This window comes from Prinia subflava, chromosome 4 (genome assembly GCF_021018805.1).
Source record: "Prinia subflava isolate CZ2003 ecotype Zambia chromosome 4, Cam_Psub_1.2, whole genome shotgun sequence".
Taxonomy (NCBI): domain Eukaryota; kingdom Metazoa; phylum Chordata; class Aves; order Passeriformes; family Cisticolidae; genus Prinia; species Prinia subflava.
In genome coordinates, this window is record NC_086250.1 from 64545238 (window position 1) to 64569700 (window position 24463).

Sequence of the window (24463 nt, forward strand, 5' to 3'; positions counted from 1 at the left end):
TGGGAAAAACAGTGAATCTTAACTGAGATGTTAGGCGGGGCTAAAAGCTATGCTGCTTCTCCAGCACTTTGATCTATAGGCAATTACAATCCCATGGGGTGATAAATTGACTTATCAATTGCCATAGCTTTGTTGATCCCACATTTCATTCTCCAGTTTTCCCATTTTCACCAAAATCAATAAGAACCTTCCCACTGACATCTGACCCTGTTTTCTGTATGATTGCACTGTGGCTTGGTAAACAGAGCTTCTTCAGAAAAATGTCACTGGTGTGAATTAAGTCCTTGCTTCACTTTGGGAGTACAGCCTGAAGAATTCAAACATATAAAGTGTTTAACACTTTATCAAAACTTCTAAGGTGATAAATAGCTATGTAAATTGATTGTTGGTACGGTTTGAAATGAAAAAAAATTGGAACTTCACAGACTACTCCTATAATATAATATCTCATAGGTGTTTTTCTAATGTAAGCTGGATGTTTACAGTATCCTCATTTGCCTAAATTAGTCCTGGTTTTGCTTACTAGATTCAGTAGATATGATTTCATATTACAGATCTAAAAATCTTATGGTTAATGACCAGCTGGAGACACCAATAGGTGCATTTCCATACTTAGTATCACTTCATGTAACTTTTAGATCAATTTTCTTCAGAAACTTGTGAAGGTATGTATGTCTAGATGTCTCAAAAGCCTGGACTAGAATGAATGTTATTAAAAATTCCCTAACATGTTTTTAATGAAAAAATGTTTTGAGTGGTATTGTGTTAAAAGAAGTACGCCAAGCTCAAAAGAAAACTTAAATAAAGTCACCGAGAAGGTCTCCAAGTGTATTAAAAAATATGAAACTCATTCTTTAGAATAAAAATAACAGTTTGAAAGGATAAATGGCTCATGAAGTGCTTGGTAAGTGCTGTATACTGCATGCAGGTATACAGGCACAAAGGTAGAGAGACAAAGAAGAGGCAACCTGCTGCTGCCAGTAGAGAAACCAATTATCCATGAAAGTGTGCTGCTTGCAGACCTGTAGTGAAAAGGATAGAAAGGAGTATCCTGAGGGGCATCAAGCCCAGCATCACTGGATGGTCAAGGGAGGGGATTGTCCCACTCTGCTCTGCACCTGTGCCATACAAGGAGAAGCTGAGGTCACTGGGTTTGTTCAGCCTGGAGAAGAGGAGGCTGAGTGGAGACCTCATCACAGTCTACAACTTCCTTGTGAGGAGCAGCAGAGGGGCAGGCACTGACCTCTTCTCTCTGGTGACCAGCAACATGACCTAGGGGAATGGACTGAAGTTGTGTCAGGGCAGATTTAAGTTGGATAATTTGGAAAAATTTTCTTCAGCCAAAGATTGTTTGGGTGCTGGAACAGGGTTCCCAGAACAGTGGTCACAGCATCAAGCTTGACAGAGCTCAGGAAGTGTTTGGACAACATTCTCAGGCACACAGTGTAATTGCTGAGGCTGTCCTGTGCAGGGGCAGGAGTTGGACTTTGTTGGTTCTAGTGGGTCACTTCCAGCTCAGGATATTTTATGATTCTGTGAGCTATTGCTCGTAGTTTGTTGACTCTGGTTTGCAGTGCCTATCACCTTACTACACAGGGAAGCCAGAGGAGAAAACACAAACAACCACACACACTCCCACAAACCTGCTTGACATTCTGAATATACTTAACCTAGTTACACAGTAAAAGACAACACATTAGAGATAAATGCTGAGCTGCAGTAGCAAAATGTTATGGATGGCAAATAAAGGAGGTGAATTTTGTTTACGAGAAGAGAACGATCTGCTCAGGTACTGCCCAGGTGTGACATCTGTACCTAGGGAAGAGAGGCTGGAGGAATCCTGCTCTCTCTCTCTCTCTCTCTCTTTTGCTTCTGCTCCCGTTCCTGCAGGGGCTGTGATTTTCCTTTATACCTTATTGTTCTCCCCTTTGTGCTTTCATGCTTTATGGGGTGTTTTACATGTAATTAGTACATGGTTCAAGTTGTTTCTGCTGTGCCCGTCAGGTTCTGCCCAGCTCTGGGGATTGATGTGCTCTAATGAACAATACAGAGGACTTGAGATTTCTGCCATTCTACAAGAACAACCCTATACTTGTACCATCAGATCCTCTGCTATTAAGCCAGTCCTGGGATCATGGTATAAATGAGGTGAAAGACTGAAAGCTGATAAACATCTACTGTTTTACACCAACAGATGTGTTTGTGTCCATTAAAAGTATCTTTCTTTTGTCCTTGAGATGGAAAAAAAATCCAAATTTAGAGACTTTTATCCTTGAAAGAGAAACAAGAATGAACTAAGAAATACAAGTGTTATAAATAATAAAAAAAACACTTTAGAATAATTTATATTCTAGACATTTTAATAACAGGAATTTTTTGCATATTTGTGTGTTTGATGGCCAACTTACTAGAAGTGGTGTAGTGCTAGAAACAAGCTTAGCAGCCAAATGAAAATCAGCATGTAATGAATTTGGAGTGGAAAAGATTTACTGTAGGCACATCTAAATACCAGGTGTGAATGACTCATGAACTCATCTAATCTCAGGACTGAATCACCACTCAGTAAATACCATGTGCATTCTTCACACAAACAACAGTAAGAATCCTTCAGTTTATGAGCCAAAGCAGAACAAATTATAAACTCCTTTGATGAAACCTTAGTTTCCACAGAGAGATGAAGTAAATCATCGAAAAAGCATTGCTGACATTTATTACTAAGCAAAAGCGTTTTTTTAATGTGAAATAATATGTCTCATCAGAGTACTCGGTATAGCTGGAAAAAATTAAGCAAAGTTTTGAGTGTCAAAGCCCCTCTTCAGATTTAAGATAGGCTAGGTACCTTTTAAAGTTAAGCAGAAGTTGAAAACATTTGTTCAGGCAGTCAGATATTGGTAGGGTCACCTCTGAGAGAAAAGCTGTTTGATTTTTGTGAAGCAGATTGTATATTCTAAGAGGAGTGGGGCCAGGGAGCAGGGAAGGAGAGAGAAATAAATAAATATCAAAAGATAGTTATCTTCTGGATAATTCCTGTAACAATTTAGTAGAGAAGAAGAAAATAAGAGCATGTCCTAAAAGCAATAGCAGTACTGAGTTTGGTGTTTTGTGTATCCAGTAGAATTATGAATTTCAGCTCCCAACATCACTGAAAAAAATATGATTTGTCTGTTTCCTCTTAAGATAAAGTCTTAGAGATCGGAAATAAAATAATTTAACTTTTTAGAAATATTAATCTTTGATATATAGCCTCTCAAGGAGGTTTTGGAGTGCTCATCCAAACCCAAAAGGAACTGGGAGGTTGTAGACAATCTCCAGCACACACAAAATTCCATATGCTCGCTCTGATAGATGCTGAAAAAAACAGAAGCTTCCATGCTGTCTCCATGGAAGGAGAAATCCTATTCAAACTTTTGCCACCAGACTTGAACTTATGGCAAAGATTTGAAAATAATTTGAAATAGTACATGGAGAACAGTGAGCAACATAGTTTTGCCTCTGTCAGTCTGCAAGGTTTAGAAAGGAGCTGGACCTTCACCACTGCAGCTTTGGGGAGCTGAGAGAGCCTGGAACAAAGGAGAGAAACCCAGATTCTTACTCACACTTGAATCAACTTCAGAGGTGTCATCCTATGATTCATTCAAATGCCTACAGTATTAAATTCAAAATCTTGTTTAATGGCAAAGAAGAAGCACACACACTGGATTTATATAAAGCCAAGGATTTTTTGCTTGTGTAAACAACATCTCAAAAGTTTAATTATTATTAGAATAGAATCATAGAATGGTTTGAGTTGGAAGGGGTCTTAAAGATTACCTGATTCCAACTCCCTGCCATGGACAGGGACATCTTCTGCTAGAGCTGATTGCTCAAAGCCCAGTCCAACCTGGTCTTGAACACTTCCAGGGATAGAGTATCCACAGATGCTTTGGACAGCACATTCCAGTGCCTCACCACTCTCTGAGTAAAGAATTTTTTTCCAACATCTAATCTAAATCACTACCCTTTTAGTTAAAAACTGTTCCTTCTTGTCCTATCACCAGCTGCCCTTGCAAAAAGTCACTCTCCCTCTTTTTCTAACATTCACTTTCAGTACTGGAGCATTCTCCTCTCTAGACTGAACAATGCCAACTCTCTCAGCCTGTTTTCACAGGAAGTGCTCCACCCCTCTGATCATCTTTGTGACTTCCTCTGGATTCACTCCAACTGATCCACATCTCTGTGCTGAGGACCCCAGAGCTGAGCACTGTAGTCCAGGCGGGTTCTCAAGAGAGCAGAATGGAGGAGCAGAATCACCTGACTTGACCTGCTGGCCACATTATTTGTGATGCAGCCCAGGATAAGGCTGGCATTCTGCACTGCAAACACACATGTCCAGCTTTTCATGCATATGAATCCCTAAGCCCTTCTCCACAGTGCTCCTCTCTGGGAGTTCTTCTCCCAGTCTCATGCCTGAGACTGCCCCAACCCAGCATCTTGCACTTGGACTTGTTGAACTTCATTAGGTGCTCATGAGTTGACTTCTTAAGTTTCTCCAGGTTCTCTTCGATGGCGTTCCTTCCTTCTTTTGTGTCAACTGCACCACTCAGCTTCATGTCATCTGCAAACCTGCTGAAAGTTCCCTTGACATGACTGTGTCATTGATAAAGATATTTCAGAGCACTGGTCCCAAGGCAGAGCCCTCAGGGACACCACTCATCACTGGCCTCCACTTAAATATGGAGGCACTGACCAAAATTCTCTGGCTACATTCATCCAGCCAATTCCTTATCCACTGAATATCCCACCTACAGATCCACGTGTCTCCAGTTTAGAGATAAGAATGTGTGTGGGACCATGTAAAAGGCTTTATAGAATTCTAAATAGATGACATTTGTTGGTCATTGATGACATAATGCTCTCATTAACTGTAGCAGCCACTCTGTCATGGCCCAGATTTAATTGTAAAGACAAAGAGGAATACAGTTAGAATACAGAACAATGTTTTAGCAGTAGTAATAAAAAAGTTAAAATTGCTGTATATGTGCTTAGTTTCTACCCCGTTCCAGGTGTGATGCTCATCCTCACCCTGCTCCTCTGGCTCTTGAGGCTGGCAGCTTCCTTTGGGGAGTGGTAGGTAATGAGTTGGCAGCATCTGGAGTCATGGCAATGTTTTTTCCTTCCTCATGTCTGGATCTACATAAGGCATAGAGGGATCTTTCGATAGGATGGCTACAGCCATGGTAGCAGACTTTGAGTAGGAAGAGATAGTGACCTGGAGCAGGCCGTGTGTGGCACTGCCATCCACTTGGCCTTGCCTTTATCTGACAGTACAGCAAGGACTTTCTCCTGAGAACCTCTGTTAGGAACAAAGTTGTTTTCTCAGAAGGAAATTATATAACATCTCAGATGATCACAAGGGAAGCCATCTCTCCATGGATGGGATTTGCTTCACTTTTTGCAGCACGCTGTGGGAAAATCCATGCAGGCTCCCTCTGGAGCTGTACAAATACAGGCTGCCCAGCATCTGAAATCCAAAAGGATTTGCTCCCTGTCTGTAGTACTCTCCTTATGCTGCCTTATGAAAGCAGTCAGCTTATTAAACCATCTGTTTTCAGGCCTTACTGATGCTGTCACATCACCCACCAGGTGCAGAACTTGGAACCATTTCTAAATGTTTACTAAAATCCATTTGTATCTTTCTGCCTTCATTGCTCTGCACCTCCACACTTGCATATGAATTTACTACGTGCTGTGATTTGTGTGTGTGTTAAACAAAAAAGACTAGATTTGTTTCTTCTCCTTGTTATCTTTAAAACCACCTCTGTGCAGCTCCAAACTCATCACAGGTAACTTAAAATTATAGGCAAGGCAAGCCAGGCAGACAAGACAGAGAAGCCTCAAGCCTAATACCTTGTAAACTCAGTAAAAGGTGTTAATAAGCTTTAATACTGCCATTAAGTATTTCTAGCAATTTTTCATTAAAAATACAGACAATTTTTTTTTTGTTTACAAAAATTTTGTTGAACAGTAGGCTTGTAGTGCATAAATATGGTTCTCATCAGTTCTGAAAATATAATAATAATTATATTTAATTAAATTAATAATATATAATTATATATATATATTATATATATTTAAAGTGAGAGGAAAATTTTTATATCTAAAAGAAGTCTGTGGATAGATATCTTCAAGATATTTGGAATTTATGTCAGGGCTGTCAATACATTAGATTTCTGACTTGGTCACCGGCTAAAAATCCTGGGAGAAGAAACCATGATAGATGTAGAAAATGGCATAAAATGCAAAATAAATTTAGTAAAGATGGATAAATAACTTTAGTCTGGTGCCACTAGAAAATAATGGGATACAGTAGACAGTAGATCCTACTAATGGACCACATGAGAGAAAGAAATGTAAAACCTGGAATATGCTCTGAGTAAGATTTCATTTGAGTCAGTCATTAAAGTTTTAGGAGGGAAAAGATGTTCTTGGTTAGTCTTTGAGTTCAGAAGTAGTACAGGCAGACCAGGCTGTACCCAGTTTGGTGGTTTATCCTTCTCATCAAACATATGCTAGACAACCTGGGATTTGTCTTAAAAGGGCTCCTCTGGCACCTGCTAAAAAGGCAGCCAGACTCTGTAAATAACCTGACCTCAGGTGGGATGCAGGTGATGCACATGGACACTTAGAAATGCATCCTTGCAGTGCTCCAGGCTGTTCCTGAGTTCTCCTCAGGCTGTTCCCATGCCTTAGCTTAAACAGGTTTGTTTAATCTAGAGCTGTTCAGCAAATCACTTTGATCTAGCAAGATCCTTTCATGATCAAATCAATTTATCCTAGAAAACTCTCAGTTCTAAACAACAAACTGAAAATCAAAATCGATAAAAGTTTGGATGTCGGTTGTGTGGAAAATATTTTCAATTCTGCTAAGTTATGGAACTAACAGAACTGGTGTCAGCTAAATCTGTCTCTTTTTTCCCAAGTTCTGTAAAATACAGGTAGGCATGTTGTTTGGTTTTTCTTAAGGTTAAAGTATTCTGAAATGAGCAATAAAATAAAAGGCACAAAGAAAAGTACTGAACACGTTCAATCCATGTGGGCCATTCTGATTTGGTGCAAAATACTGGCTTGAAGCACAGCTAGATTTACAGAAGAGAAAGTTCTGTAATGGTCCTAAGATTCCAAAATCCGTTTTTTCTTCTCTTGTCTTCAACTTAATCCAGCAATCAAACATGCTTTCTTATGTATCAATGCAAAATACTTGTCTGTTCTTTCACTAGCAGTACATAACAGCTATCTGTATAGATTACCTCTCTATCTGTAGTTTCAGTATTTTAAGTACTTAATAAACCTCCACATTTATTGAAGTAAACTAAGATAAAGAACAAACCAAGCCAAGGAAATCAAACTCTGGATCATGTACTGGGCATAATTATTCACGGGAGGGGTTTCCTATAGAGAAGTCTCTATAAGAAGACTATATAGGAAGACTATAACAAGAAAACTCTTCAAACCAGAGAAATTTAAGAAACATTCAAAACTGAAATAATTTTGGAGCCCAGTACTATATATGGGTAGATTTTAAAATTCTGTATAGCAGTGTTAAAATCTGCATTTCTGCTTTCCTGTTGAAACCATACATTCACGTTTTCTGGAGTTATGGCACCATCTCCTGGCAAAAAGGAGTGCTTGCAAGTAACTTTTATAAACTCAGTAAAAAGAATAGCTGTGTGCTTCCTCTGAAGTTCCCACCTCCAGCTTACTCCAATTACCAGAGCTCCCAATTGCCTGTGGTACATTAATGAGGGCTGGAGGAGCAGAACTATACTACTTGCAGCTTTTCAATTAAAAAAAAAATTGAAGCAGAAATAAAAGTATTAAAGAAGTTTCACAAGCAGTTGCACTTTGGTCTGTGTGCAGAATTACACATCCTCTTACTGGCAGTGTGTACAATGTTATGGTGGAATCCCTCAGTGAAAACAGATTTTTCCCCCTTTTGCTTCCTTAGTCAAGCCTTCTCCTCTTTGTGGCAGCATGGAAGAGTCAAATCCACATCTGACAGCCAATGAGTAGAAACAGAAAATCAGTTATGAGGTTAGTGTGTGAGAAAGTTTGGGTTATCAGGATGTCGAAGATTTCTCCAGTACTTACTCTTCTGCTTCATGCTTCAGTCTCAATGATGCAGTCAAAGAACAGGAGGCACAAATTTCAGATCCCTTCTGGCAGAAATTTCCCTTTCACCCTGTGTGTCCTTCAACCAACTTTTATTCAAACAATTTCTGAAATAATTGCTTATAGATCTGAGGAAAATTATTACAGGCGTACATAAACACAAAGAAACTGATGAGGTCCTGGTCTTGGGTTAATGACTTTCAGACCTAGAGGTCGCTGGCAATGTTTTGTCACATCTCCACAGACACCTGTGTCTGTTATCATGTTATGATGATACTTGAATACAAATATGCTGAAGGATTGTCTGAGGATTCTTTGTGAGAACAAGATGCTCTTTTATCTGGGGTTTTCCAAAAGAGAGTGAATACCTGGTGTATGCAATAAAACACACAGCAGGGTAGAGTATCTTCATGAAAACTATTAAAAATATTTTTTCATTTCACTTGACTATGAGAGCATTAGCAAGCAGTTAATGTTGTAAAGGTAATTTTAAAAAGGTACCTTTTCTCATTATTTCTAAACTTTCATTCGGTCCTTACAAAAATAATACTTTACATGCAAATGTTTCATTTAAAAAAAATCAATAATAATCAGTTGCAGTTCAGTAGGAAGCCTGGTTAGTTTTCTTCAGTTATTTTTGGCTGCTCAGCCTAGGACTTCAAAAAGAGACCCCTGCACACTCCATAGGTCTGGAATTTTATAACATCACTGCTCAAAATCTTGGGCTGTCCACAACATGTCAAGCTTATATAATGAACATTATGTGCTAACAAAGGACCTCAGAAATACATTAAAAAAACTTGTGTATTGATTACATTTTATTTATGTTAAGTCCTTGCCTCAAAGTTCTTGGTCTAATGAATTTCTAGCTTATTTTAAAGACAAAGTTTTTAATGAAAGAACTTTTAGAGGATTACATCCACTCACAGCCTTTGCTACTTTCTAAACCCAACATTTCCTCAGCAGTGACATGGCTAAGAGAATATTTTTAAACATGCGTTTACATGTAACATTTTATGTTACAAAAAAAGATATTTTTTATACTTTTGTTTAATTTTTTGCATTAAAATTAAGATTCAGTATAATTAGGGTAGCTTCTCCCTCTGAAGTCTAGAACAAGTTCTAAAACTTGCCCTCTCTGGTCTGAATGCTGGATGGGGAAACCTGAGAGCAATGCTGATGGCACTGCTGCCATCTGCTGCTGACTTTAAAACCCTCAGCCTTTAAAAGTCAGGAGAAAAAATCCGATATGCAGCTTAGGGTTAGGACTTCTGAATTTCACAAAGCATAGTAAAAGATGTAAGAACTGAAACTTACAACGTTATTTCAATTAACATATACAAATTGTTTAACTGGCTTATTCTGGGTAGTCACATCACTGGAATTAATAATTAAAAAATGTGAAAATTAATAGAAGTGAATGAAAATTACCATAAAATGGTTATTAATGTTTATTTTTAGATTTTTATTTTAGAAACAATTCCTATTCCCTTTTTTTTCCCCTAAATTTATGGGCATATTTATATATTTAAAGGCTAATCTTATTGTCCTCACCTTCAACTGATATTTTCTAAATAAAAATGATAGCTCATATTTGTGAAGAATGCTCCAGATTTATGCAGCCCCTGGGTTTTCTTCCTCAGAGAGTTTGCTGACTTGTTTATTCCATATGCTTATATCTCTGGGCTCTTTCCTAGTCAGCATTCTTCATACCCTTTTGAAGTTTGAATCAATGTTTTCAAAGACTGACTGAACTGTATTTGATACTGGAAATGGATCACAGACCCAAGACTATGATTAAAAATTAATATTAAAACCCAGAACACATGGGAACATAGGAAATAATTAATACCATTTTTTTCAAGTAAAAATAGCTAATATAGTTATCATTATTGTTCATGTTAACACAGAACTACATCAGCAACTTCTACATGAAACCTGAACTTTCCATATGCTCGCTTATTTTACTGTCATCTATAAAGATGTGAAATAGTAAATTCTTCAAAAAGATTTAAAAATTTGTGCAGTAATGGTTAACATTCAATTCTGACAAACCAAATTTGCAATGTTAAAGTTTTTAGACAGGTTAGTTCCTCAGCTACTCTGGATTTTAAGCTGTTTTGAATGCCACAGGCCCTGCTGACATGAGAGGTTTGAAATAGGTGCTGTTGCTTTGTGGCTGGTCCTGGTGGTTGTGAGGAGCTGCCATATGGGCACTGCCCAATGGGGTAATTCAACCAAGGCACTCTTCTTGGCTTCTGTCTTTGATCATCAAACTTGGAGGCTTAGTGAACAGGCTCTACACCTCACAAGCTGAGCTGGACTCTGCGAAGGGTAGTTGTTTCAAACACCTCTAACTTTAAAGAGTAATAATTTAAATTGGAATGATTGGAAAACATCAGTCTAGGGAGTCAGGTTTTTGCTGTAGGAGTGTAAAGACCCTTCTCAGATTCAGCAATGCTCCAGTTCCCAGAAAGCCTTTCAAATCCAGTGATTTCTTGCCTATCCCATGTATAAGGCCCTGTGCCCACCCTCAGCCCTGCAGGAGGCCAGGTGTCTTGGTTTGGAAAGACAAGGTGTTTGCTAGAGAAAGCCAGAGCTTCCCTTCCTTGAAATGGAGAATGTAAACTCTCCCCCCAGAAATTATTATAATTTTGCAATTAAGGGCATTCAGGAAAAGATTTGAGAATAGGAATTACAGTTCTTTACTAGGAATGTTAGAAATACAAATGCAGTAAAGCAAACAATCCTAGAAAGAGGGACAGAGTCAGAATACAACCTGACACCCTGTTGGTCAGGGTGTTGGAAGCAGTCCAAATAAGTCCTCCTGGTGAAACAGATGTGGTTCTGTTGGAGTAGAGATGATCCTGTAAAAAGGGTCCAGTGGTGGCGAGATGGATCCAGTCCTTCTCTGGGAAATCCAATGGAAAAACAAGCAGCTTATTGTTTCTGACTCTCCATTTTTATCTAGGTAGGAAAGGTTGGCTCCTCCCATGGGGTGGAGCATCTCACAATGGGATGATTGTCAGTCATGTGGTGAGCCTTAATGGCCCATTAACGGAAGATATTCCACCCAGAGGAAGGATGGGTCCTGGAAGAGATAAGAACACTGCCCCACCTGGTTTTAACAGCTGGCCCATTAGCAGAAGGCACTCCCCACCCCCCCCCCCCCCCCCCCCCCCGAGTTATGAGGAATGGGTTATACAAGAGATAAAGAAAGAAAAAAACCCACCTCCCCAACCAGTTTCAACTGATGGTAAATAGAATACAGATTTTTGGTTATATATTGCAACCCAAGGCACCAGGCAACAGTACTGGAGCACAGGGCAGGTCAAGGTAAGGGCCTGCTAAAGTCACCAAAGAAGAAAATCTTATTTTTCAGGCCTTCATGAGAAGCAGATAGGAAAGAGGTGTATGAACCATGACCCTTCACACTTCAGATGAGTGCCTAGTTGTTGTTGAATGCATGTCAATACCAGCTTCTCTTTTTTGGTCTGTTGTAGGTGTCTAAGACCAGCAAAAGATTTTTAATTCTTACACTTGAAAAAGATAAAGTGCCTCCCGCCAGTCTGGAGTTTAGTGCCTTAATCTTTAAAATGTAGTAACTGTCCTTTGATAGTCAAGCTATACAGAGTCAAAAAAAAAAACCAAAAAAAACCAAAAAACAAAAAACAAAAACAAACAAACAAAAACCACAAAAAACAAAAAACCCCCAACAAACCAAAAAAAAAAAAAAACAAACCCCAAAACAAAACAAAAAAAAAAAGTAAGTTTCTCTTTCTTTTGAATTTGAAAACATACCAAAATATTTTTTCAAGGTTTTAAAATAATTTTATTTTATAGTTCTTCATACTGATCTACACTGAGCCTCACAGGGCTCTAGGATTCTTTCTTCAATGCTTGTAGACATAATGTTTATTACAGTCATTAAAATAAAGACTGAATTTTTGTGCAATTGGAAAATGGCCTGAATACACAAGAGACTTGTAATTACTGACTAAATTTATTCCAAGGAAAGTAAGTCACTGGTACTGTCTTTTTTCCTGTCTATAAACAGAGCCTCAAGACTACAAGTACAGTATGACACCAGGGGTCCTAAGGGCATGAATCCAAATCCTGTCTGCTGTACTGCTGCTCACTGAAGGGATGAAGCTCTGAGAGCCAGGGAGAACCTGGCTCAGACACAGCTAAGACAAAACCAAATGTACTCACTGCATGTAAAGCACCCCATAAGGCATGAAAGCACAAAGGGGATTACAAGAAGGCATAAAGGGCAGCCTCAGCTCCTGCAGGAACATAAAGCAGAAGAAAAAGAGGTGGAGCAGGATCACTCCACTCCTGTTTTTCTGGTTAAGGATGCTGTCCCTGGGCAGTGCTGTTGGGTATGTGCAGCAGGTCCTCCTCCCCCTCCTCTTCCTTCTTCTCCTCTGGTGCAGAACAACAGTTTCTCTTTTACTTGCCATTCCCAATATTTTGCTGCTGTAACTCTGCAGTCATCTCCAATGTGTTATCTTTTACTATGTAACTAGGTTAAGGATATCAGAATTTTAAGTGGGTGTGTGGGCGTGTGTGGGTGTGTGTGCATGTGTGTGTGTGTGTGTGTTTTCTTCAGCCTCCCCACACAGTAAGGTGAGAGCACAATGCTGAATCAGAGCAAACTTGGACACATCAGACCTTAAACAAAGTCAGACAGCACTGTCTAAATTCTACTATTTGATATTGTTGCTTGGTGTTGCTCTAGCAGGAAGGTTTTTAAGGTGATTATTTTCACTTGCTGCATTAGCATCTGTTGGTGATACTAAAAACTGAAAGCATCAGTTTGAACCTTTAAACTCTTGATGTTCTTTTCCCAATTGCTAAGCTCTTTCGCAAAAAAAAAAAAAAAGAAAAAAAAAAAAAAAGTACGAAACATGTTTTACAGGGACTATTTCTTCTATTTGGAACATACACAAAGATGTGCCCGTAAAGATTTTTCAAGGTAATGATGGGATATAAGGAATATTTTTTTTCCATGGGCATCAGACTTTATAATATTGTTACATGTCTCCTTCATTAGCACTATAATCAAAGATTTTCTTCTGTTTCTCTTGTCTCTTATGTTGACCTATATACTAACAACCACTTCATTATTAATCTGATGATATTATGTGATTAAGCTTTGCCTTTGAGAGATTATTACAATGATTAATATTGCCCTTTGGAGTTCTATGTGGGCACATTGATTTATTATGCCCTCTAATATTTACCAAGATGTATAAAATAAGCTTAATGATCATGATAAACCTAATTTCACCCTCACTGACAATTTTGAGAAGCCTCATGGCAGTAAAACAGCATACATAGTCTGTAAACTTAAAGATCTTAATAAACATTGTGGTAGGAATGAGAAAAAAGCTCTTGCACAAAACACTAGATTTTACTCAAGAAATCTTATGTAATTTTGAAGTCTGTTTATTGATTTCAATAAGCTTTTAATATATATAGGCTACTTTTTTCCCCTCTAACACATCATTAGGAAAGCACAGGCTTGCTTTGCTATTCTCATGTAAATCAGTATGCAAATGTTGCTGTGAACTACATCACCAAACGCTGCTCTTTCAGGGACTTAAGGCACATTTCCTTGGCATGCATGCTTTACCTATTTATTAGAGGAAAGTAATTCTGCAATATGATTCTTTCTGGGAGCACTGATTAGAGGATAGCAATTAGAGGGTACACTGTTCATGTCATGTCTTTTTACTATACTAGGTGATTTGAAATATGCTAAGAATTATTGACAACCCACACAATTGCTTATCAGAGAAAGTCTGGCCTTTCAGGAAAACAACAAAAAGAGATTCATCTCAGATAACTTTAGATGTCACTGCAATGCCCTGAATAGCTCAGATCAATCCTTTTTTGTGAGTGGTGGTAAGCAAAGTCAGTCTGTAGCACTGTGGTTTTCTTTGCTAAAGCAGCATCATAGAGTGTTGATTTGTCTGTCTGTCCTGAACAAGGGATTTCAAACTATGTACAGGACCTATTTTCATTAAACCACATCACTCTTATGTGCTTACCAGGCACTGTTATCTCTCCTAAAATTGCAAGCTCCTTGGCTTGAAATTTTGTGATGATAGTTATGACTTATTTCTTTTACCTAAATTTAAATGCCTACAATGCAGGCCTCTAAGGCTGTGCTGCTCTTCTGTGGTTGAATACAGAGTTAATCCAAGCTAAGGAGCTGAGGAACCATCATCAGATGCCTGTGGAAGACAAGGATTGAACTAGGGGAGGGGATCCTGTCTGTGATATCCACCACACCTAGAAAGAAAAACCTCTGTTGAGCAACAGATCAATAACCACCAATATAAACAGAATAAAGATGACATCGTGAACTTTGGTACAGAGAGAGAGCTGTTGAAAAGTTTGCATGCCTGCATTCTTTTATCTAAACAAGACGACAATACTAAATTCTGCTGTGCCCTGAACTCTCACTAGATGAGATTCAGAACAGAATGTATTTCTAACAAAGTGAGTTTTAACTTTCAAGAAGGTAACTTTTCCGTATTACATCTTCTGAATGCCTAGGATGAAGGATGGATGAAGTGTCCCCAGGTTGTAAAGTCTCTGAATTCTCAAAGCCATTGATGAAAATGACCCTGGTATTACCATAGTGAACTAGAGCAGAGATTGCAAGTGGCTCTGAGTAGTTGCCCAAATACGTTCAGCCCAAATTTGCTTCAGAAACAACATGAAAGCTCCAGATGCTTGCTGTCAAAACAACTGCTTAATGCCCTTTAGTTGGAGCTTCTGTTCTGACCTCCTCTCTTTAGATATACAAAATTATTTCAAGTTTTATTAATTTGATTTTCAGAACACAGAGTTGAAATGTGATTTTCTTTTATTAGATTTCCTCTTAAGGAAAAAACAGAATAAGGCTTATAATTTACAAAGGAGAGATGAGCAAGTCGGGGTAACTTGAAAACCTTTATAAAGAGGCTTGAAACTTTCTTGTGCTTCAGCTCTTTACCCTAAAAAAAAAAAAAAAATCCCTGCCATGTGTAGATTGAATTGGAGAAATAGATGGTGAAATTTTTTTAAAAAAATTATTCTTGAAAATTGGTAAAAAAGTGACTTTCTGAGAAATATGAATTTCCCTTTTATTATCATAGAGACACAGAAATTTCTTCACATAATCAGCACTTACTTTCAAATGGCCTCTGTCCATCACCATAAAAAAAGTCTAAAAGTAAAACATTTTGATTCCTCTGTATTTTAAAATGCCAATCAAGAAAAATAATTTCAGTTACATATGGAAGAAACAATTGTGTATACAAGACATTAGAGCTCCTCCATACAGAATTTTCAGAGAATGTCTAAAATCATCTGCAAAGCCCTTAAATCCTCAATGTAATAGAAATTTGCATGTCTGTATGATGAACTGGAGATCTGAATTATTAAATCTAAATTATCTAAATTATCTAAATTATCTAAATCATCTAAATTATCAAAATTATTAGATCTGTGTCTTTGCCCCACTAAAGCCCTTCACTCTGGCCAGACCCTGCTTTGGCACACAGCTGGCCCCAGCCTGCATCGGATTATTTAATCTCAGATGTAGGACTTCACATCTGCCTTTTAGAACTGCATGAATTTCCCATCAACTCATTTCTCCTGTCTGTCCAGGCTCCTCTACATAACAAGGACCCTACCAATATTGTATTGATCCCAGCTCCCAATATGCTGTCAGTGTCGTCTATCTCTATCTTAGCTGTGGCTGCTAAAGTGCAAATACCAAGAACTTTCTGAAATTTGACAGTCTGTGCTGAGAAAAAGATAATATTTTGCTTTTTCACTTGTGCCTAAAAATCTTATCTGATACTATATCACCCAAAATTCCTGCTACAGAAGTGAAATTCTGAAGGGCGTATAGATCATTTGGAAAGGTCAAAGTAATGGCCACTATTGCAGCAAAATGATCAACCTGTTCAAATTGGAAACTATCCTTCTTCTGTCAGACCTACAGTGTCTGAGTCCTTGTCTGCAAACAAACATACCATCGTAGCCATGCTGATACAGATAAATCATCCAACTATCACTATGTGTTTCGTTTTTCCCAGTTTAAGGGAAGTTTAAGTTTTCCCACTATGTGTTGGGTTTTTCCCAGTTTAAGGTGATGCATGCTGTGGGCCTGATGTTTCTGAAGTCTGAGGGTTGCTGGCTTTCCCAAGGGAAACTTTTCAGCAGTTTCTCCTTTTCCAAGCAACTTAGTGTAAAAAACTTTTCTTCCCATAACATTTCTAAGTAAAGAATATTAGAATATTCCTTTCCCATAACAACCACTCTCCCAGGTGTTGTTTGTGTTATTTAACCAATGGAGAGAGGTGTCCATCCTATGGATCAATAATGTGCCTTTTTAGCACAGCATGTTATAAAAAGGCTGAATGAATAAAACCTTCTGATTCTCTTCTGCCTGCTGACTGGAGTCAAGCATTTTTATTTCATGTCCAACAGCGACACATGCTGACATGACAGATTTGGATACTCTGTTAATATGACTACTTTTTATTACATTATTTTGCTTATTCTTGTGGCCCAAATTCATTAATACCCTTAATTGACAGACTGCAGTTTGTGTCATCTGCATGTTTATAAAGTAGTGTTGGAAAAGAAGCTCTATGTTCTTTCTGCATCAGATGTGTCAGGAAAATCACTTTTCAAAAGTAAGAGGAATTTCCACTGTGTCCTGCTCTGGGTCTATAAATACAATGTGTATCTGCTGGAGTGTATCCAGAGGAGGGCATGAGCATGGTCAGAGGGCTGGAGCACATCTCCTGTGAGGAAAGGCTGAGAGCTGATGTTCAGTCTGTGAAGAGATCATAGAGCAGCTTTTCAATACTTAAAGAAAGCTGGGGACAGACTTTTTAGCAGGGCCTGTAGCTATAGAATGAGGTATAATGGTTTCAAACTAAAAGAGGATAAATTTAAACTAGATAAAAATAAAACATTTTTTTGCAATAAGGGTGCTGACACACTGGAAGAGCTTCCCCAGAGAGATGCTGGATGTCTCATTGCTTGGAAATATTGAAGGTCAGATTGGATGGGGCTCTGAGCAACTTTATGTAGTAGATGTCCCTGCTTATGCCTCTGTCCTGCAGGACCTTGAAAAGCCTCTTCCAACGCAAATTATTCTATGATTCCATGATTCTTTGAAATGAATAAGGTTGAAGATATATGTTGAAGTTATTCTTGGAGTTCCAGAGAGACTTGTCCTCACAGCCAGAATGCCAAACTGAATGTCTGTGTATATTTTTCAGTAACTTCTCTCTATATGCATTTTAAGTCCAGCTTTTTAAAAAAACATTCCATGAACTTCCCAATTCCCAGTTTCACATCATAGCTTCTAAGTAAAAACCCACAAACATCAATGTGAGGAAATAGCTCATGCAAACTTTGCACTTAGCTGAGCTCTCTGAGTAAATAAACACATATTTTTGTTAAATATTTTTAATTATTTAAAAAGAAGCATATTATTTAATCATTCTTTCTGTGTCTGTGAAGGCACATTGGGATTTTCTGTTTGTAAACTACTTTCCTGGAGATTCAGATAAACCTACAGCTTCCACAGCAGATAATACCAGTCAGCTCTCTCTCCCCTAACACTTCAGAAATGCTTTCTAACCATTTCCAGAGGGCCAGTATTCTGAGCAGGAGCTTCCTCACCAAAATAAAAGAGATTGCCAAAAATTTGGGCTGAGTGTGAGGTGAAGTGTTTGTTGTAGTCATAACTATTTTCTCAGAGAGGTACCCAAAGTACCTTGAACTCATGCCTTGGTGATGGAGGCAGGCACTGGGAGGTCAAGTTTCTTTCCTGATGGGCATTACTAGAAGTCACCCTGTGTCAGTGCTGTAGTAGATCAGATAATGTGAAAAAGGGCATCTCTGTTCTTGAGACATCCTCACAGTTGTTGCCTATTATTCATTACATTATTTTCTGAGAAAAAGACGTCAACTCACAGAAGAAAAATTCCAGTCTATATATTCAGGTGCCAGGCTGAAACGACAATTTATTTCACTCAGGGACCATACTTGTTTCTTTTAAATTATTCGTATCTAATCAGGACACAATGCAAGTATAATGAATATAGATCTAGACATGGCTCAAAAATACAGCCTCAATGGGAAAGCATCACAGATGTTATACTAGTCAGGTAAAATCCAGTACTACAGAAATTATTGTTTAAAGAAAATGATTTCTTGTTTATAATAAAGTCTAAGATATATTGTTCCTGAAAACCTTATTTCTGCTGGAGAAAAGAGCCAGAGAAAATCCTTCTAGGATTTATCTGATCTTTTCTTATTATGTCTCCATCAGGAGCTTACAAGGATACAGAGTTAGGCTCCATTTTTGATTCACTTTTTCTTCACATTAAGGAGACAAACCCCTTGATATTCCTAAACTGTGCTGATATATGCACATATATTTGTTGCCTGTATAGGATGCCAGAGATGAAACTGTATGAAGGTATCAACAAGCTGAATGTGATTTTGGTTCTGATTTGTTAGGAAGAAGGTTCTGATGAATTCTTTATTTCAAAATGAAGTGTGGGAGATGGATTATACCCTGGGAGGTCTGCTAATGCTGAAATAGGACAGAAGAGTACAGGCTGTATGTAGAGCAGCACCATAAAACCACTGTAGTCAACAAATGGGAAATATAAACCAGCAAAATAGATTTTCATGTTAATTAGGAAAAAGAAACCAAACCAGATATTTTAAATATTTATTTGTCAGACTGGGATAACAGCCTTTATAGAGCACAATTTGCATAAATTCTCAAGATACATCCTGTATACAATCACAAAACCATGGCATGGATTTATACATAAAGTGAAAACTGGGACAGATTTACAAGCATTTTTATACAATCTCATACTGCTTTTGTTTCAGTTTTTACAACTTTCAGAACAAATCTGTTTTGTTTTCATTTTTCCTGATGATTCTGGAAGCAAAGTGAAAATCAAAAGAAATTCAAAACAAAATGAATATCAACAAACCACCACCTACGCATGCAACATTCACTGTGGAAACATTACATTTGCCCAAGGACTGTTCTTCTTTTTTTGTTGTTTTTGCAGGGTTTTTTTGGTGTTTTTTGGATTTTTTTAAACATTGTGTCTGCTGTACACGTTGTCTGTAGCATGACAGCACACACGTTAGTCAGCCATTGTTGAGCACCTGAGCACATCACTGAACACCTATAAGATACAATCAAATAAGGACACACTCACATGCTTGGATGTCAAATGGAGTTAATAATTTAAACTCAGTTTGTTTTACAAAAATGTATATTTATTTACAGGGTAACAAATTAAGAAAACGACTCTCGTCAAATCATCTAGTTTTAATTATGGATATCTATATATATTATAACTTTTGAGCTCATTGATATATTTGCTTATTAGTTTTTTTTTCAAAATAATAAAACAGAACATATAGAAAACATTAAAATGTTTCTTATGGTTTAAAGAGAAAGTATCCGGTTTCATTTATTCTTCCTATTTCCCTTCTAAAGGCAACATGTATTTATAAAGAGCAATGCATCCTACATGCCAGGTGTACTGAAAACTCACAAGACATGTAGGACTAGAGTTTAAATAAAATGTAGGTGGATACTTATGCTAAATTTCCTCTGTGTTTATTTACCTTTATAAGTTACACTCACACAAATTTTCTCTGCTATTCACATAGGTATGTACATATCTAGATATATACTCAAATAATGAATCTGGGACATTCAACATCGTAGCAATGAAAATAAACTAGTTAAAAATAGTGTCAGTTATGATTCAAATAATAATTTAAAAAAATACTATTAACATCTTTATGATATCTCCATGAAACTAAATCCTGATTAAATAATCTCTATTGGGCTCACACTAGCTTACAATATAATAGATGTCTTCTTTTTCTTCATCATCATTCTCAAAGTATGAATCAATATCAGCTGGTTACCAGCTACCATATCCCACAACGTAGCCATGCAAACATCCAGCATCCAGAAAAATAACTCAAATGTTTCTTAGGTCTTGATTTAAAGCCAGTTCAAGTCAGCAGATTGGTTGTAACTGACTTAAACTGGTTTTTGTTTCTCCCATACAGGATCCATGTAATGTAAAACCATGGGTAATAATAAAGAAGCAGCACTCATTGCCCCTGGATACTATCCCTTTAAAGTGTAATGATAAAGAACTAGCTCAACATTCATCATAGAAACTCTCATGTCTAGTTTTAAACTGAAAAAGAAGTGGCTGTTTGCTGCTCATTTTACGCATACTAATAACAATGATAATGTTATAAATCCCTGTCATTTGTAAACACACACACTGTGCTTTTGCTCATTTTTCAGCTTGTTTCCACTCTACAAGGCTTGAACTAAGAAGCAGCTTCAGTTTCTGTTGTCTCAGCAGACTTATGAATTAAAAGAGTTAAAATGCCTCTGCTATTGCCTCCCTGCAATATGTATCTTCAAAGCAATCATAGAAATGTGTAAACTCATTAATAATCAATCACTCAGAAATGATAAAAGCTGTTGCCATGTCTGAGCACATTTGGCCAGATAAAAGGAACAAAAATTAATGAGAAAAAAGAAAATAAAAATATACTGAGATATATACAAAAAACGGTAAAAAAATACTAATAGTCCTTGTTTGACTGGTTTTTGTAAAAAACATTGTCACGAGAGTTTTTCCTGACTTCATTCATAAAACAAACAAACAACAAAAAGAGAAACTATGCATTCAAACATGAATCTGTGTTGCATAGAGTGATTTCAGTACAACCTAGAAATTTGGTCAAAAGAAAGGGAACTTGGCACACTTTGGTGGCATTCTCTGAATGATGCTGCCTCAGAGGGCTGGGTGTGTGGGTGACACACGCCCACCCCGGCTGACACCGAAGGCGCCCCGTCCTCGCTGCAGCTGGCCAAGGCAGTGCCACGTTCCTCACAAACTCTACTCTTTGTGTTTAATGACAGCAGTCCAAAACGGCCATTTCAACGTGCAGGAACATTTTGTGTGTTGTTCAGGGAACAAAAGATGCTTGAATTAAACCAGCTGCCCACAGCTGGTTGGCCTCAAAGGCAGTAGTTCCCTACAGCTGCAGCTCTACTGCTCAACAAAAGTACCCAATAAAATATCAGCCACATTTGTGTGTGTGTGAGAGCAAAGCACAACTGTCCACTTTCTCAGTTACAGATGATGATTGCAGGCTTCCAGTCAAGCAGCCAGAGACTGCTCGTTCCTCTCAGAAATCTCCATAGCAACTACCAGTGTGACTTGCTGCCTTTGTAGCAAATCTTAGCAAGAACAAAATCGCCAGCAGTTTGCACAGAATTGCACACCTCATGGGTTGCACTTCACACAGAATTTTTTTTTTGCAGGTCTTTTTTCAAAGTACAAACACAGTATAGTCATCAGGAATGCAAGATAACCCACCAAGAGAGCAACACATATGTCAAATGTAACCCACACAGGATTTTTTGTTTCAGTAGGGGATTTTTTCTTTGAAGTATTTTCTTATAAAAACATATACAACATCAAAACATAGAATTTTTACAATAACTCCAGAGGACTGTTCTTAAAATGTATGAGAGGTAGGGTATACATTTACTGGTGAAAACATAAAATTTAATATTAAAGCACATATCCTACTTCCACTGTCAGTGATGTTGTGTTTTTAAGATAGCTAATAAGATTTTGGTAAGATTGCTCTGCTTGTAAGTTAAGCAGGCAACCAGCAGGTTATGAACGACAGGAGTTTCCTTGTGTGTATAACATTAATATCTTTTTTATGTTTCTTCTCATTTTCCTGTTCCATGCTGATATTTTAGGTTGATAAACATAAACCAAAAGCTGTATGTGGGAAGTGTCACTAGATTAAATGGTGTAGCTTTTTCACAGTCAATCCAGTTGCATAATAACCTAAGCTTTAATTTCTTATTTTTTTAAGCATATAATATTTTCCAGAAGAATATTTTCAGCTGGTCTTGCACAACTTGTGGAAGTGTACTACATATATCCAGAAAATATAAGACAATGTACATTTAAAAAATTAATGAAAATGGGAAATTCTTTTATGGGCCACAGAAATAAATGGATGACATGCAAAAATCTGGTCATTTTCTTTTTAAGTATGAAAAGGTCATGAGATCATATTTCCAGGGAAACTGCTTTTTGTCGAAGCTTTGAAATATTAAATGACTTCTGAGTAACATGGGAGTTAGTACCACTGATTCTCGGGTTTTAACAAACTTTTAGGAACAGGAGAAAAAGCTCTCCTTTCTTCAGCCATGGTACAAGGAAAAATATAGCAACCAGCCTAAGCCATGCCAGGCAGCAGTTTCCTCCCTGGTGAGCTGACTGCTTGGCTTCAAACCCCTGAAAGAGGGACTTTATGCTTGGAAGTGCTGACACAGACTTAAAAGTTGTGAGTTACCTTCTTATTTACTTCTTTCCCCACTGAGAAGCCATGCTGTTGAGTGGATTATACTCAGACATTCACCTGAGATAGCAAGAGGATGTTCTTCATTCTAACGCAACAGCATCCAGTCAGGAACTGCCCCACTGTCCCTTCCCCTTGGGCTCCAAGTGTGTCACTAGTGTTGATACAGAGCCCTGCATTGAGAGGGTCCCTGTTGGCATGGTGGGGCTGCTGCTCCCAAGTGCCCACAAAATAGCCTAGAATTCATTGTCTCTCTACAGTTTCAGGACAAGACTGGTAGCTGAAAAATGTGAGGACTAATCGAAATAACTGCATTAGTCCCAGTGCTTAAGTCTCTTGAATCACAAACTGATTTAGACCTGACTCAAAGGTTGGGGTGAAATACAGTGTCACTGACATTGAAACAGCATTTTATCTTTCTGATGTAGTGCAGTTTATAACCTGTCCTTTCTCCTTAAAACCACATCCCAAGTTATAGACCTTTTCTATAATTTTATTCATCACTTTCTAGGAGAGTGGTTTATATTGTTAACACACAGAAACAAATGGAACAATCAGATCTGATTCTCCACAGCATAGTTTTTGAAAGAAAAAGAAAGAAGAAAGAAGTAACGTAAAATAACATTACCACTCTTGCAAACACCTTGCAGTTTGTGTCAAGTGGCATAATCTCACTATAGCAAATTGACGGAGATCCTAAGGTGCAGAGGAGTAAGTTTTGCACTTTTAATAAGTGAGATTTGGAAAGTCAGTCACCCTAGGTGCTTTTGCATAAAATGATCTCCTTCTGGATGCACAGAAAACCAGACTGTGCTTCCCATCACACTACCTCCAGCTCCAGCCGAGCTCTGCATTAGCACCTGCCTCCAGCCTTCATCGTTTCCTTCACAGTTACTCTCTTCACAAAGAGTCCAACAACATGGAGCCCTCGAATCAGTCTTCGTTTCAAACAGCCTCGTTTTAACTTCTGGGCCCAGATTTTCTTCTCCTTTTGCTGTGTTTTGCAGCAAAAGTTAGTGTACTAGCCCTCATTTAAGTGTGCTTTGTAGCCCAGAGACTGCTCTTTTCTACTTTGTATTCTGAAAGACTAGCTAAACACAATGATATCAAACTATATTCTTGAAGTGATGCTGTTTAGAGCAGACTCTGCACGTTTTGTGCCCTAAGCAGACAGCTCTGCTCAATGTGTTTGTGTAGAGCTGACCAACAGTTTGTGCCAGTTTACTATTCTTTTCCTTAGATCCACTTTGTCAAGCCAGATATAAGCTTCTCCAATCAGTGTCTTTTTCATAAACTTCCCTCCATTGGAGACAAGCAGAATCTGTGAAAACAGTAATGATAATCATCATCATCATCATCAATGTGCACAGTAACATAATACTAGCAAAACATGAAAGATTCAGAAATGTTGAGCTCAAATATGCTATGCACAGAAAAGTAATATTGACTATCACATTTCATATAGTCACCTTTCCCATCACAGAACGAGGGGAAAAATTGTAAAAATTAAATCTTCTCCTGCTTCTGTTTCCTTATCATGAGAAAGCAATTAGAAGATGATGATCTTGAATGTTAATGAGCAACTTGTTCACCTGCTGGTTACCAAAGATGAGCATGAGGTCAAGTTTTGAGCTACAAGATAAAGCTTTGTGCAAGTGAAGTAGCAGCTCTTGTTAAGGCAGTGGAAGTCTGCTGCTGACTGGGTGCACAAGGCTTTCTGTGAAATGTCATCCAACCACACATTTTCCAGCTAAAGAGACTTGTACCATGCAAACAACACACTTTTCTGAAGGACTTGTCTCATTCTGTGGATCTGTAGGTTCATTATACATGT

The 24463-nt window shown here is 37.9% G+C and overlaps 1 protein-coding gene and 1 long non-coding RNA gene across 2 annotated transcripts in view; one reads left to right on the forward strand and one right to left on the reverse strand.

Annotated features, from left to right (window-relative positions):
• The window catches only part of LOC134550358 (uncharacterized), a 91202-nt gene that overhangs the window by 61994 nt on the left and 4745 nt on the right, over nt 1-24463 (forward strand). The window lies entirely within an intron of this gene.
• PCLO (piccolo presynaptic cytomatrix protein) overlaps nt 23773-24463 on the reverse strand; it is a 318813-nt gene continuing 318122 nt past the window's right edge. Inside the window, exon 27 of the mRNA XM_063396987.1 lies at nt 23773-23950. Within this exon, the coding sequence (XP_063253057.1) occupies nt 23810-23950 (141 nt within the window). The 3' untranslated portion in view covers nt 23773-23809. The remainder of the gene's footprint in view (nt 23951-24463) is intronic.